At 36.8% G+C, this 10800-nt stretch overlaps 2 protein-coding genes across 3 annotated transcripts in view; one reads left to right on the plus strand and one right to left on the minus strand.

Moving 5' to 3' along the window:
- ints8 (integrator complex subunit 8) overlaps window positions 1-1498 on the plus strand; it is a 16696-nt gene extending 15198 nt beyond the window's left edge. For both annotated transcript variants that reach the window (XM_017454248.3, XM_017454247.3), the window contains exons 24-28: window positions 410-460; window positions 544-617; window positions 742-806; window positions 996-1039; window positions 1313-1498. In XM_017454248.3, the coding sequence (XP_017309737.1) occupies window positions 410-460; window positions 544-617; window positions 742-806; window positions 996-1039; window positions 1313-1429 (351 nt within the window). In that variant the 3' untranslated portion in view covers window positions 1430-1498. The remainder of the gene's footprint in view (window positions 1-409; window positions 461-543; window positions 618-741; window positions 807-995; window positions 1040-1312) is intronic.
- Window positions 1499-1970: 472 nt separating this feature from the next.
- On the minus strand, window positions 1971-10306 carry LOC108256941 (G1/S-specific cyclin-E2). Its single transcript, XM_017454251.3, has 12 exons — window positions 10001-10306; window positions 9084-9140; window positions 8928-8997; window positions 8789-8839; window positions 7355-7485; window positions 6361-6496; window positions 5461-5607; window positions 5267-5362; window positions 4908-5042; window positions 3918-4029; window positions 3354-3511; window positions 1971-2332 (listed from the first exon to the last, which is right to left on the minus strand). The coding sequence occupies exons 2-12, from the start codon at window positions 9095-9097 to the stop codon at window positions 2243-2245; spliced, it is 1140 nt and encodes a 379-aa protein (XP_017309740.1). The 5' UTR covers window positions 9098-9140; window positions 10001-10306; the 3' UTR covers window positions 1971-2242.
- Between the last annotated feature and the right edge of the window lie 494 nt (window positions 10307-10800).

Genomic DNA, 10800 nt, shown 5'->3' on the forward strand with positions numbered 1-10800 from the left:
GGTGCCCATGACCCTGATGCTGGTTCACTGGTCCTTCCTCTGAGCACTTTTGGTAGGTACTAACCACTGCATATCAGGAACACCCCACAGGACCTGCCGTTATGCAGATGCTTTGACCCAGTCATCTAGCCATCACAATTTGGCCCTTATCATCACTCAGATTCTTGCACTTGCACATTTTTCCTGCTTCTAACACATCAACTTCAAGAACTGACTGTTCACTTACTGCTTAATGTATCCCACCCATTGAAAGGTGCTACTGTAACAAGATAGTCACTGGGTTTTGGTGGGTTTTTTATTTTATTTTATAACTTCACCTGTCTGTAGTTTTAATGTTGTGGCTGCTTGGTGTGTAGCTGTTCATTATCCATTTTTACAAATGAGAGTTTACACTCTAATGTTTTGACAGGTTCTGAAGAGAATGATCAAGTGTTGCTCATTGTTAAACTGCCATACTCAGGTAAGGTAGCACAATCGGTGGTACCCATTTGAACATTTCTAAAAACAGGAAATATGGATGTAACACCACCGTTGGTTTTGTAGGTCGCTGTTCTCTGCCAGTTTCTGAGGGAAGTTGATTATATGACTGCATTCAAAGCTCTCCAGGAGCAGAACAGGTACAAAGGCAAATAGATTTTGCTATTTAGTTTTGTGCTATTAAGCTATTCATACAGTATGCTGTCCAAGTATGTGGATAATATAACTACTTTCTTTCTCCTTCTTTTTTTTTTTTAAATCAAGCCACGATTCCATGGATTCGTTTTACGACTACATCTGGGACGTGACCATCTTAGAGTATTTGACCCGTATCCTTTTAGAAACTTGCGTGTGTACCTGTATGTTTAACTGTTTTGTGAGGACCAAATGTCTGGAGATTTAATTTTTTAAAATATATATTTATTTTATTTAAGAACTATATTAAAGTGAAATGTATGTATTAATTAATGTTTCACTCTTGATTAATTACTTCAAGTCTTAACTCTCCAACACTGCAGACATTCATCACAAACGTGGTGAGCTTGAAAAAAGACAAGTTGCTGTGAGTATCGTATAAATTAATTTCACCAACTTGTACTGCAAAATCGAGCTATTCATTAAATATTGACTATTTTTTATACAGTAGACTTGATTTCAAAAACTAATTTTGCAGCAATTATTTCAAATCCCCTCCCTTTTATTTAGCATGCAGTACCTACATGTTTTATAAATTATAAAGCAAAAATATATCATGATCCATATTATAAAGATATCAAGCTGCTTTGAGCACAAGTTAAACATACACCTGACTGATATTAAGTTCTGATTTGAACAGATCAAGGCTATTGGACAGACAGAGCTCAACTCCAGTAACCCAGAGGAAGTTTTGCAGCTCGCTGCTCAGAAGAGAAAGAAGAAATTCCTTCAGGCCATGGCCAAACTTTACTTTTAAAGTAAATTCACAACACCAAAAATGTGCATTTTTTTTTAACAACAAAAATAAATACATTCAGTAACTCCAGTATTTTTTCCTGTATATTTCTTTTACAAATATACACTGTTGCTCTATGATCAAAATATATCCATATTCATGTGTATTTTTAAAATATATATATATGTACAGTTACCTGTTACTTTATAAAGCTAAACTCAACAGCATAGAAGTAGGTTAAATCTGTACAATTTCAATACAGCACATACTTTACAAAAAAAAACAAACAAAAAAAACAACAGGTTCACAGGTGTTCAGATGGCAAAAAAAAAAAATATTATATTTTAAGACATTTGTTAACTTGGTCCTTTTACAGTACCATTACAATTACAATTCATTTTTAGTAGTTACATAGCAAGGAATATTGCACATTATATGTGGACATAAATTTAGAATCGTTAAATCTTCCAGGGTCACATTGTTTTTCAATATTTTGAAAGTTAAGCTTCTTAAATAATCAAACATTTATTTACAAACTGTACTCGAACAGTGATGCAAATAAAATCCCTGAGGATGTGCTTTATATCTTAGTGAATTCTATCTATAGTGAAGTTTTATTTTTACTGTTTTGGGCTGAAATGGAAAGCAGTTTATGGAAGTCTTTTTTTCTCTTCTTCTCTCTCTCTCTCTCTTTTTTAAAACAAATGTCAACCTTCCTATTCACATTATACAATATAATAATCTCCCAACCGCTCCATAATGAAGACTGTTTCAGCCTGGTGACTTTAGCTTTACGGAAGAGAGGAGCACTGGTCAGACTGTAGCACTGATCGCTCAGTGTGTGCTGGATTTCTCTGCGCTGCTTGGTGGTGTAGGGGGAAAGACGCCATTTGTGGGAATAGTGCGTGTTTGTTGTGCTTCATGCTGTCAAAAAAAAAAACAACAACATATGGTTAATTGGTGCAATAGATTTCACAATTGTTTATTTAAGCTGGGCAATGTGCCAATATAATATTGATGATATGATAAATTGTGTATGTTAATTTTGCTTCAACTTAAAACTTAAGCTTTAAAATTGTAAAATGTTTAAAAAAATTGTTTCAACATTTTATTCGCCTTTCGATCAATGTATGTATGTGTCAAAAGTTTAGAAAAAACCTTTAATTTTTATTTTTTCCTCCACATTATAACAGGGTTAATTATAACATACTTCTAACACAATAATAATAATAGTCCTGAAAACTCTGGAATAACACAAATGGAACTATGGGAATTATGTTGTGATAAAAAATCCAAAATAAATCAAATAATTTAGTAATTTAGCATCTTCAGAGTAGACACCCTTTTTGCCTAGAATTTCCAGAAATGTATTCTTGGCATATTCTCAACAGATTTCTTGAGGAATCCTCCTGAGATGTTTATTGGATGCTTTTTGGAATATTTCATTCCAAGTCATCCATTAAAAATATTTTTTTTTCTAAATAAAATGTTAGTTTTCTAATGAAAGAAATGAATATGCTGGCACAATGATATTTTTGTCTACAACACCGATTTCAAACATTGATCGTGAGAAACATTTCAGTTGAGTGTCCCCAAACTTTTGACCTGTAGTGTGTATTTTATAAAAAAGAAGAAAAGGGAAAAAAGTAAACTTTTATTTTTATCGATATCATGAAGTATGAGTAAGTTTGTGGTGTCTTTTTTTTGTATTGAATCTTTTTATTAAAGCAACACTACTGTTTTTTTTGGGCAAAACCTATATCATAATTCATAATATTCTATTGTAGAAATCTCTGAGAATCGTCATATGTATTTAATCGTTATATATATTTTCACCATGTTGCCAGTCCCTAGTGTCGAGTACCATGTTTTTTACTTGACGAGGACTTGAGTCTTAAAACGTATTGCTAAAATGACAGGTTTGTGCTTTCCCATTGTAACTCACCAGCATGGAGAGGTAGTTGATGTGGGTTTGAATGTTGTGTCGGTCCTCAGAAGAGACTTTAGCAAAACTTTTAAGCTTTGCGCTCTCATAACCCATCATGGTCTCTGCAAAAGGAGCCATCCAGTTCACACAGCTCTCTACTGCCTCCCAGGTTAAACCTGCCACAGGAAGAAAAGGAGGTAAATAAAGCTGGTATAAAGCCTCTCTTTATAACAATATAATCATACTTTATCTATAACTAAACCTCACTATACATTACCGTGACTGTATCGCTGTGTGACAAGGACATGAAACACAGGAAGTGTGAATGCAGGAGATATTTCACTACAGAAACCGTAATGAGAAAGTACGACTTGAGTGATATTTTTAGAAAGCGTTTGGATCCGTTTCTATCTCTCTTTTTTTTTTAACGGACTATGGTTTCAAAATGTTGTGGGGGACACGGGAAAAACCCTGAACTCCCTGAACCCTGTGGAGCTGATATACATGAGTCCCACCTGAAATTCCACTTATCTACTGATACAAAAAAAAAAAAAGTACTTGAAATTCTGAAGTTGTTCTTACCTGATACCTTTTGTACAACTTCAAAAGATATAAAGTGGCAAAAGGCAGCTGCAGCCAGCACTCCATATTTAAACTCCAGTGAGCTGATATCTAGGATGCACAAATCTAAAAGCTGAGAGAAAAGCAAAATGTTTGAGAACTCAGTAAAGGGATAGAGATGTGTATGGTATATGTGTTGCAACCTGGGAAAACCCTTCACATAGTGAGGATATTTTTTTGCTATATATCAGTTCGTACAGGATTTTTGTGACTGTTGAGGCCAAAAATGCTTGGTTTTGCGGTGACTTTTTAATGCAGTTTGCGGAGTTTTGTTCTGCTTTTTTGCAGAAAACTATTCAATTGGCGAAATTGCGATTGCACGAAATTGTTTTGCATGGACTTTCACGGCAATGTTTGTCGGTAAATGAGACCTTTTGGCTGCATTCATGTTAGACGCACATGAATCGAAGAGGGCTTTGGTTGAATTTGCTTTGTGGCGATGTCACATGACGCGCCTTGGCCAAAATCTGCAGTAATTCCGAAAGATCGCAAGCTCCTCCGATTATTGTGGAATTTCTTTGATTTTTCTACAAATCGCAAAATCTTGGAGGGACTGGTATATAGTTCTACAGTCTTTCTCTCTTTTGCATGGACCTCAATCACAAGTAAACCGTGGCATAGGAGCATCACAGACATTTTGACAGATGTTATCTGAATACAAAGTGATGGATTAGGCTTGTGACACTCACCGTGTAGGGAAATCACACTTAGCTAGCAAGGTTTTAGACATCTTTAGGCAGACTGACTGTTTTTACCACCAGGTTTGCTAAACTGCCTCATTACTCAGCATTAGAAGAGGATCGCCCACAATGAAGGACATTCAGTTGAAACATATTTGCAAGGATTTAGCTACAGTGACACCCGTAAGGTTTTCCCAGACTGCCGCACGTATACAAATGTGTAGGATTGACGTAAACGACACACGGTCTTCGAACTCGTCTGTGTTTATACCTGTGTAATCTGTATGTACGTCTCTTGAGAGAACTGCGGCACCAGCACATTAGTGAAATCATACACCGAGGCCATCTGTATGTAAAGCTTCATCCAAGAAACAACAGTTTCAGGATACAGGTCCCAATTTAATGCCTGTGAAACACATGAACATGTAATGCATGAATTCAAGAAGACACTGTTTTCCACATAAATACTGTTATTCCTCAATGGAAGAAAATGTTAGTACATTTTCTGCACTGTGTACTTTGAGTAAATGTAAGGCATCTATCTCTAGCTGCATTGATTTGATTTAATTTCAGAATAGGTAATGAAGGTATATATAGACTGATTAACATGAATAAGGTCAGTATACATACCTTTAACATAATAAGCTCCATTTGTAGGATCTCCTCTTCAAGACATGCACCATCGGTGACGTAGGCCAACTCCGTGAGCTTGGGTGGATAAATTTCCTGAATGAAAACGCATCATTTAGACCTTATTCCTCTCCTTGAAACAGTGAGAACCAAGAGCTTTTAAAGTTACTTATTCTCCAGCTAGGGGTTTTTACCTCAATTTTGGAGGCAATGAAGAGAGCCGTGATGCCGATGAGCTGCAGACGCTCCTTTTCCATGTCGTCTTGGGTAAGCATGAATCTGTCAAAGAAGTCCTGTGCCAGGTAGAATGTCTGTCTGTGAAGCAAATAAGCCTCACATACCTAAAGGGAGGCAAAATTGTATACCATTATAGTATATTAGATTTTTCTGGGTTTGCAAAGCACAATGCACAACAGTAATGTCATTTCCATAAAGCCAGTCAAACATTAAGTTCATTTTTATTAAACATTTACAAAATCATCAAAAATGAGGAGAACGTGTACGGTGTAAATATTGGAGCAACATCCCATCAACTATATGGGGTTTCATTTTATTTACTAACTGGGATGCCACAATAGCTCCAATTTTTTGTTTTTGTCGCACACTGACTCAGAGAGCGCTGGTTAGTCCTGTGAAAATGTATTTGCCCCATCATGATTTCTTCTGTTTTTGTGTATATCTCTCACTATTTTTTTTTTCATAAATTAAAACAAAATCTAAGATAAAATAAAGGCAACCCGAGTAAACACAAAATACAGTTTTAAAAGATGTTATTTATTGAGGCAAAAAAGTTATCAAAGTTATACAGAATGATGGACCAGGATTGGGAAACATTTAAATAATGTAGATTCCTCTAAAGCTTATTAAATGCTTAAGTTAACTTTACAGTGCTGCATATGCGTCTTTTTTCGCCTCCCATATTGTCACAAAAAGCACTCTTGGCAGCACGCTAGCAAAAATGATCAGCCAATTGAATTAAACTAACAGGGAAGGTGGGTAGTTATGAGAGTGAGGAATGTAAGTCCAGACCTGACAATGGACACGGAACGTTTATTAATGTTTGAACAAAATTGTGATATTTATAGCATGGTTACCTCCATGAGCCAGTCGAGTAGAACTGCTCTCATCTTGGGCTGCAGTCTCGGATGCCTCTCCAGACAGGTATTACTGTGCTTATACTTGATCTCCTTACTCAACATCTTAACCCACACGTCCTCCGAACTCCCCCAGCTGCAAGAGCAAAAGCAAGAAATATTAACACACACACACAAAGTACAACAATAAAGATAACTATTTTATTGAGCACATTTTTAAGCCACAACTGGTTTAATTCTTCATCCTGTTTGTCTAGTCCACAACTGACTCACATTAGGAGCAATGAACATGTTGGGTGATGAGGTTGAGATTAATGATGGAAGACGCTATCCTCTATTTACAGCATAATGTAGTAGAGTATGTGTAACAACTGCTCAAAAACAACACCAATAAATCTATATTCCTGTTCTGACTTTGTAAACGACATCATATTAAAATTAATAAGCAAGCCGTAGTAACAATGAGTCTGTTTAGCTAATGGCTATAAGTTAATAAGCACTTTTACATGCACTTATGTAATGTAATATTGGGGAAACTTTGGGTTTCCATGAGCTGGTCAATAATCAGATTTCTTTGTATAGTACACTATTTTAAAACTATTTTTATTGAATAAATGCTAAGGTAGCTTGTTCAGCATACATAATTTAGATTTGTCATCCATAATGTTTTGTATTATTTGTCAGCTGGTTGGACATATAAAATAATTCTCCAGGGTACTCTTGCAAATTACACCTAATGTCCATTCTTCAAACGGCTTTATTCGTAGATAATGATGAAGACAATTTGTTTGCACACATGTGGGTGTATTTGTTTCGACAGTTGTAGTGATGCTGACATCAGGGCACATCACTTAAGTCCAAAGTCAACCAGCAGCTTTTTTTCAGGAGGCACATAATTTTTTTTTGCAATAAATTCACCTATGGTGCTCTTACAAGCAATTTATTGACAAGCCACATTCGGTGACCCAAACAGAGATATAGTGTTAGAACTGACCTGAGTCGGGGCAGAGGTGATGGTCTAGAACATTTGGACAAGCCTGGCTGATCAAATGAATCATGAAGACCATCCATAGGGGTTTCAATTATGACTTCAGCTTTGCATGGTCCCTCATGAGCCCATAGGTTCTAAAACGATGAAGATATCCATCAGATTAATGACCAAAATGTAGAAAATATGAAACAGATGAATATATATATATATATATATATATATATATATATATATATATATATATATATATATATATATATATAAAAATAACAGGTTGTTCTTTTTGCAACACTTATTAACACAGATCATGGTAGGGTTTTTTTTTTTTAAAAGCTAGTTTAAAAATAGTCTGCAGCTGACAAGATCTTATTTTAAAGCAAATAACAGAATTTAAACTCCGCATGTATAGACAGTGGAAGACAGTGAAAGCGTAAAGGTTCGTTCACACATACACTGACTTGCCATGACAAACCGACCAGAGACCATTCATTTTCAATGAGAGCTGGCGAAGTTCAGTGACATGAGCGACAGCGACTGCTGGCGACTAGATGTGGGCGTGTCCAGCGTCCAGTAAGACATGTTTAACTTTAAGTACATTTGGAGCGACTTGGTGCAGCAACTACAAATATATTATATTGTATGTATGTATGTATATATACACACACACACTGGTGAATTTTATATACAAATGCTCTCCTTCCAAAATGTTTAGTTTTAGTGGCAAGAAGAGCGGATTGCTGTCAAACATGCCATGCTAGTTGCGCCACCCACCGATACACTTGCTATTGTGATGGCAACCAGTAGTAGGAACGCCTACTGGCGACTTCATAGTACAGCAATCGCCAGTGTTAAAATTGCTGTATATATGCAGGCAGAGTGTATACGATGCACAGAAACATGTTAAAGTGAGAACTATCGCGATATTACAGTGATTCGGGTCAGAATGTGTTTAGCGTAGGTAGAGGATAGCTCCATCGCACTCTAGTTTGAAATAAGAACTAAAGACTATACAAAGTTTTAAATGAACATGGATGACATGAAAAGAAGGATATTCATGTATTTTCAAGTAAAGCAGCTAATTGTGTTTTTTTTCCTCGATCACTTGAACTACACGGTGCCCCAAAAGTCTCTATAAATAGGGGAAATGAACTGTGCCCTATGTCCGCTGGGATAGTCTCCAGGCTCCCCGTGACCCTGTGTAGATTAAGAAGAACAGAAATTGGATGCTGATATAATTTCCCCTATGTATAGAGACTTTTGGGACATTCTGTATATTGTCACAGTTCTGTCATATACCACCAACATTTGGGGGATAATTTCAGGACTTTTTTTTTTTGTGTGTGTGTTGCTAGGCTGTAATTTTTTTCTGCGACATGGCAACCTTGCCACTGATCCTAATGATGAGGTTGATTTCAGCATGTTTTAGCAGTAACATACCTGAGTTTCAGTAGTTAGCATTTTGGTCAGGGCTTTCTTCCTATTGCATTGCTGTAAGCATGAAGAAATTGGTTAAGACCCACAATTAATGGTTCAAGTCATTATAACTAAAGGATTAAGACTTAAACAGTGTACAAACCTCCTTCTTGACTTTTGCTATCTTGTCTGTATGGGTGGCTCCATTTTCGTTTTTAGCTTGAAGGCGTCCACTACAAAGCAGAAGGGTGGAGAGGCTCAGAAACACGCAGCTTATCAACTAAACAGTATTTCAAGAGCTTCCCAAATCCTTTCTTACCTTCGTCTAGTCATTATGCTGTATATTGGGCTTGTAATGCTGTATGTTCAGGCTTTTCTGAAAGAGTGAAACACATATTAATGCTATCAGGCATTAGCTGTGTGAGATCAAGTTAGCCGATGGGAACAATAGCGAGCAGACCGCGCCATCTAACCTTAATATTCACACATCAGAGTCATCTAGATTTGAATATCCTACATTAATATCTAGTTGGGAAATACGTGAGCATCCTGGTGGTGTTTTGTGACCAGTTTGAAGTGAGTAAGAGAAACAGTTGAGTAGTTTATCTGCAGTTCCTGCAGTAGGTACGCGCCAAAAAGCGAAGCCGGGTAAATAAAGCGCCAGACTTTTTCAAACACAGGAACCAGTTGATCAACATTAAATACACATGTCGTGCACAGATATGCTCTTTTTTTTTAAACGATCTGCAAATAGCATATCCAAAGTTTGTCTGTTAAAAAAATACATTAAGATATGCATGCACCTTAGAGGGTATGATGTTATCTCAATATTTGATATCTTATCCTATCATATATCATACCATCCCTCCAAATCTTCAGCAGGGGTCAACTGCAATACTCTCACCATTAAACCTCAATCCAGCCTCAGTTAACATTTCTATTACGTATAATAAAAAAAAAGGGTATGCACATTTTAATGTTTGCATTTTGTGCATAAGAGAACACTAGGAGTAGCCTAGTTGTGAGCTGTAGCTGGTTAGCTTGGTAGCTATATTAGCCAGCTGGAGGAGCAGTTCAAGCTTCATGTTAACACAAATTACTGACACGAATCGTTTTGCATTCTCGACTAACGCGCATTTACAGATCTGTTATAGAAATACGATTATATTAAGCCTTAGCTCGATACTAATAGTAATAATAATCAGATGGTGCAAAAGCAGACCTTCCGGATCCTACCTTTCGGCGTAGTTTGAAGTAAAGTGAAGGACTCGCGCCGGCGCCAACACTTTATATACGGGGAGTCACTCTGTTTCTATTGCGCATGTGTTGTCCCGCGTTTATATTTACATTTTAGCAGGCCTACACACACATCTGAGCGTTAAGAGCGTGAATAACAAGTTTATAACATGCATTAAGCGATAAGTTGGTCTGGTTTAAACTCTACCGACTAATTATAACACCGGTTTACAAACAGTGATATGGTTTTCCCCCGGTAAACCGGGGGAAAGCGCAAATAAAAAAAAATATTAGTTTTTTTTTTATTAGATTTTTGACTTCTGCTCCAATTCCTATCCAAGTTCGTGAAACCGCCACTTTACACTTTGACTCCTTAATTTAAAATCTAATAATAAATATATCATTATATTTATTTATGCATTAGTAAACGTTTGCACTTCCGTAGTAGGAGGCGTTAAAGTCATACTGACCAATCCATGAACAGGAAACAAGTGGGCGGGGATTTACCTGCTCAAGCCAATGACTGGAGAACAGGAGGAGTGTCTTGGATCTGTATTGACCAATGAATTAGCGAGTATCTGTGGCCACGTGCGTTTCGCTGGGAATGTAAACAAACTCACTGGACTCGTTTGAGCTCCACGCGGAAGAGACTAGCAAAAGAAAACGTGTAGAAAAGTAACAGAAACGAAGGTTTTTCAGCGTCATATTGAACTGAATTCGACTTTCAGAGAGAGAGAGACAGACAGACAGAGAGAGAGAGACCGTCCGTGCCACCCCAACTCTAGCATCAAATCATGCCA

This window comes from Ictalurus punctatus, chromosome 24, assembly GCF_001660625.3.
Source record: "Ictalurus punctatus breed USDA103 chromosome 24, Coco_2.0, whole genome shotgun sequence".
Classification (NCBI taxonomy): domain Eukaryota; kingdom Metazoa; phylum Chordata; class Actinopteri; order Siluriformes; family Ictaluridae; genus Ictalurus; species Ictalurus punctatus.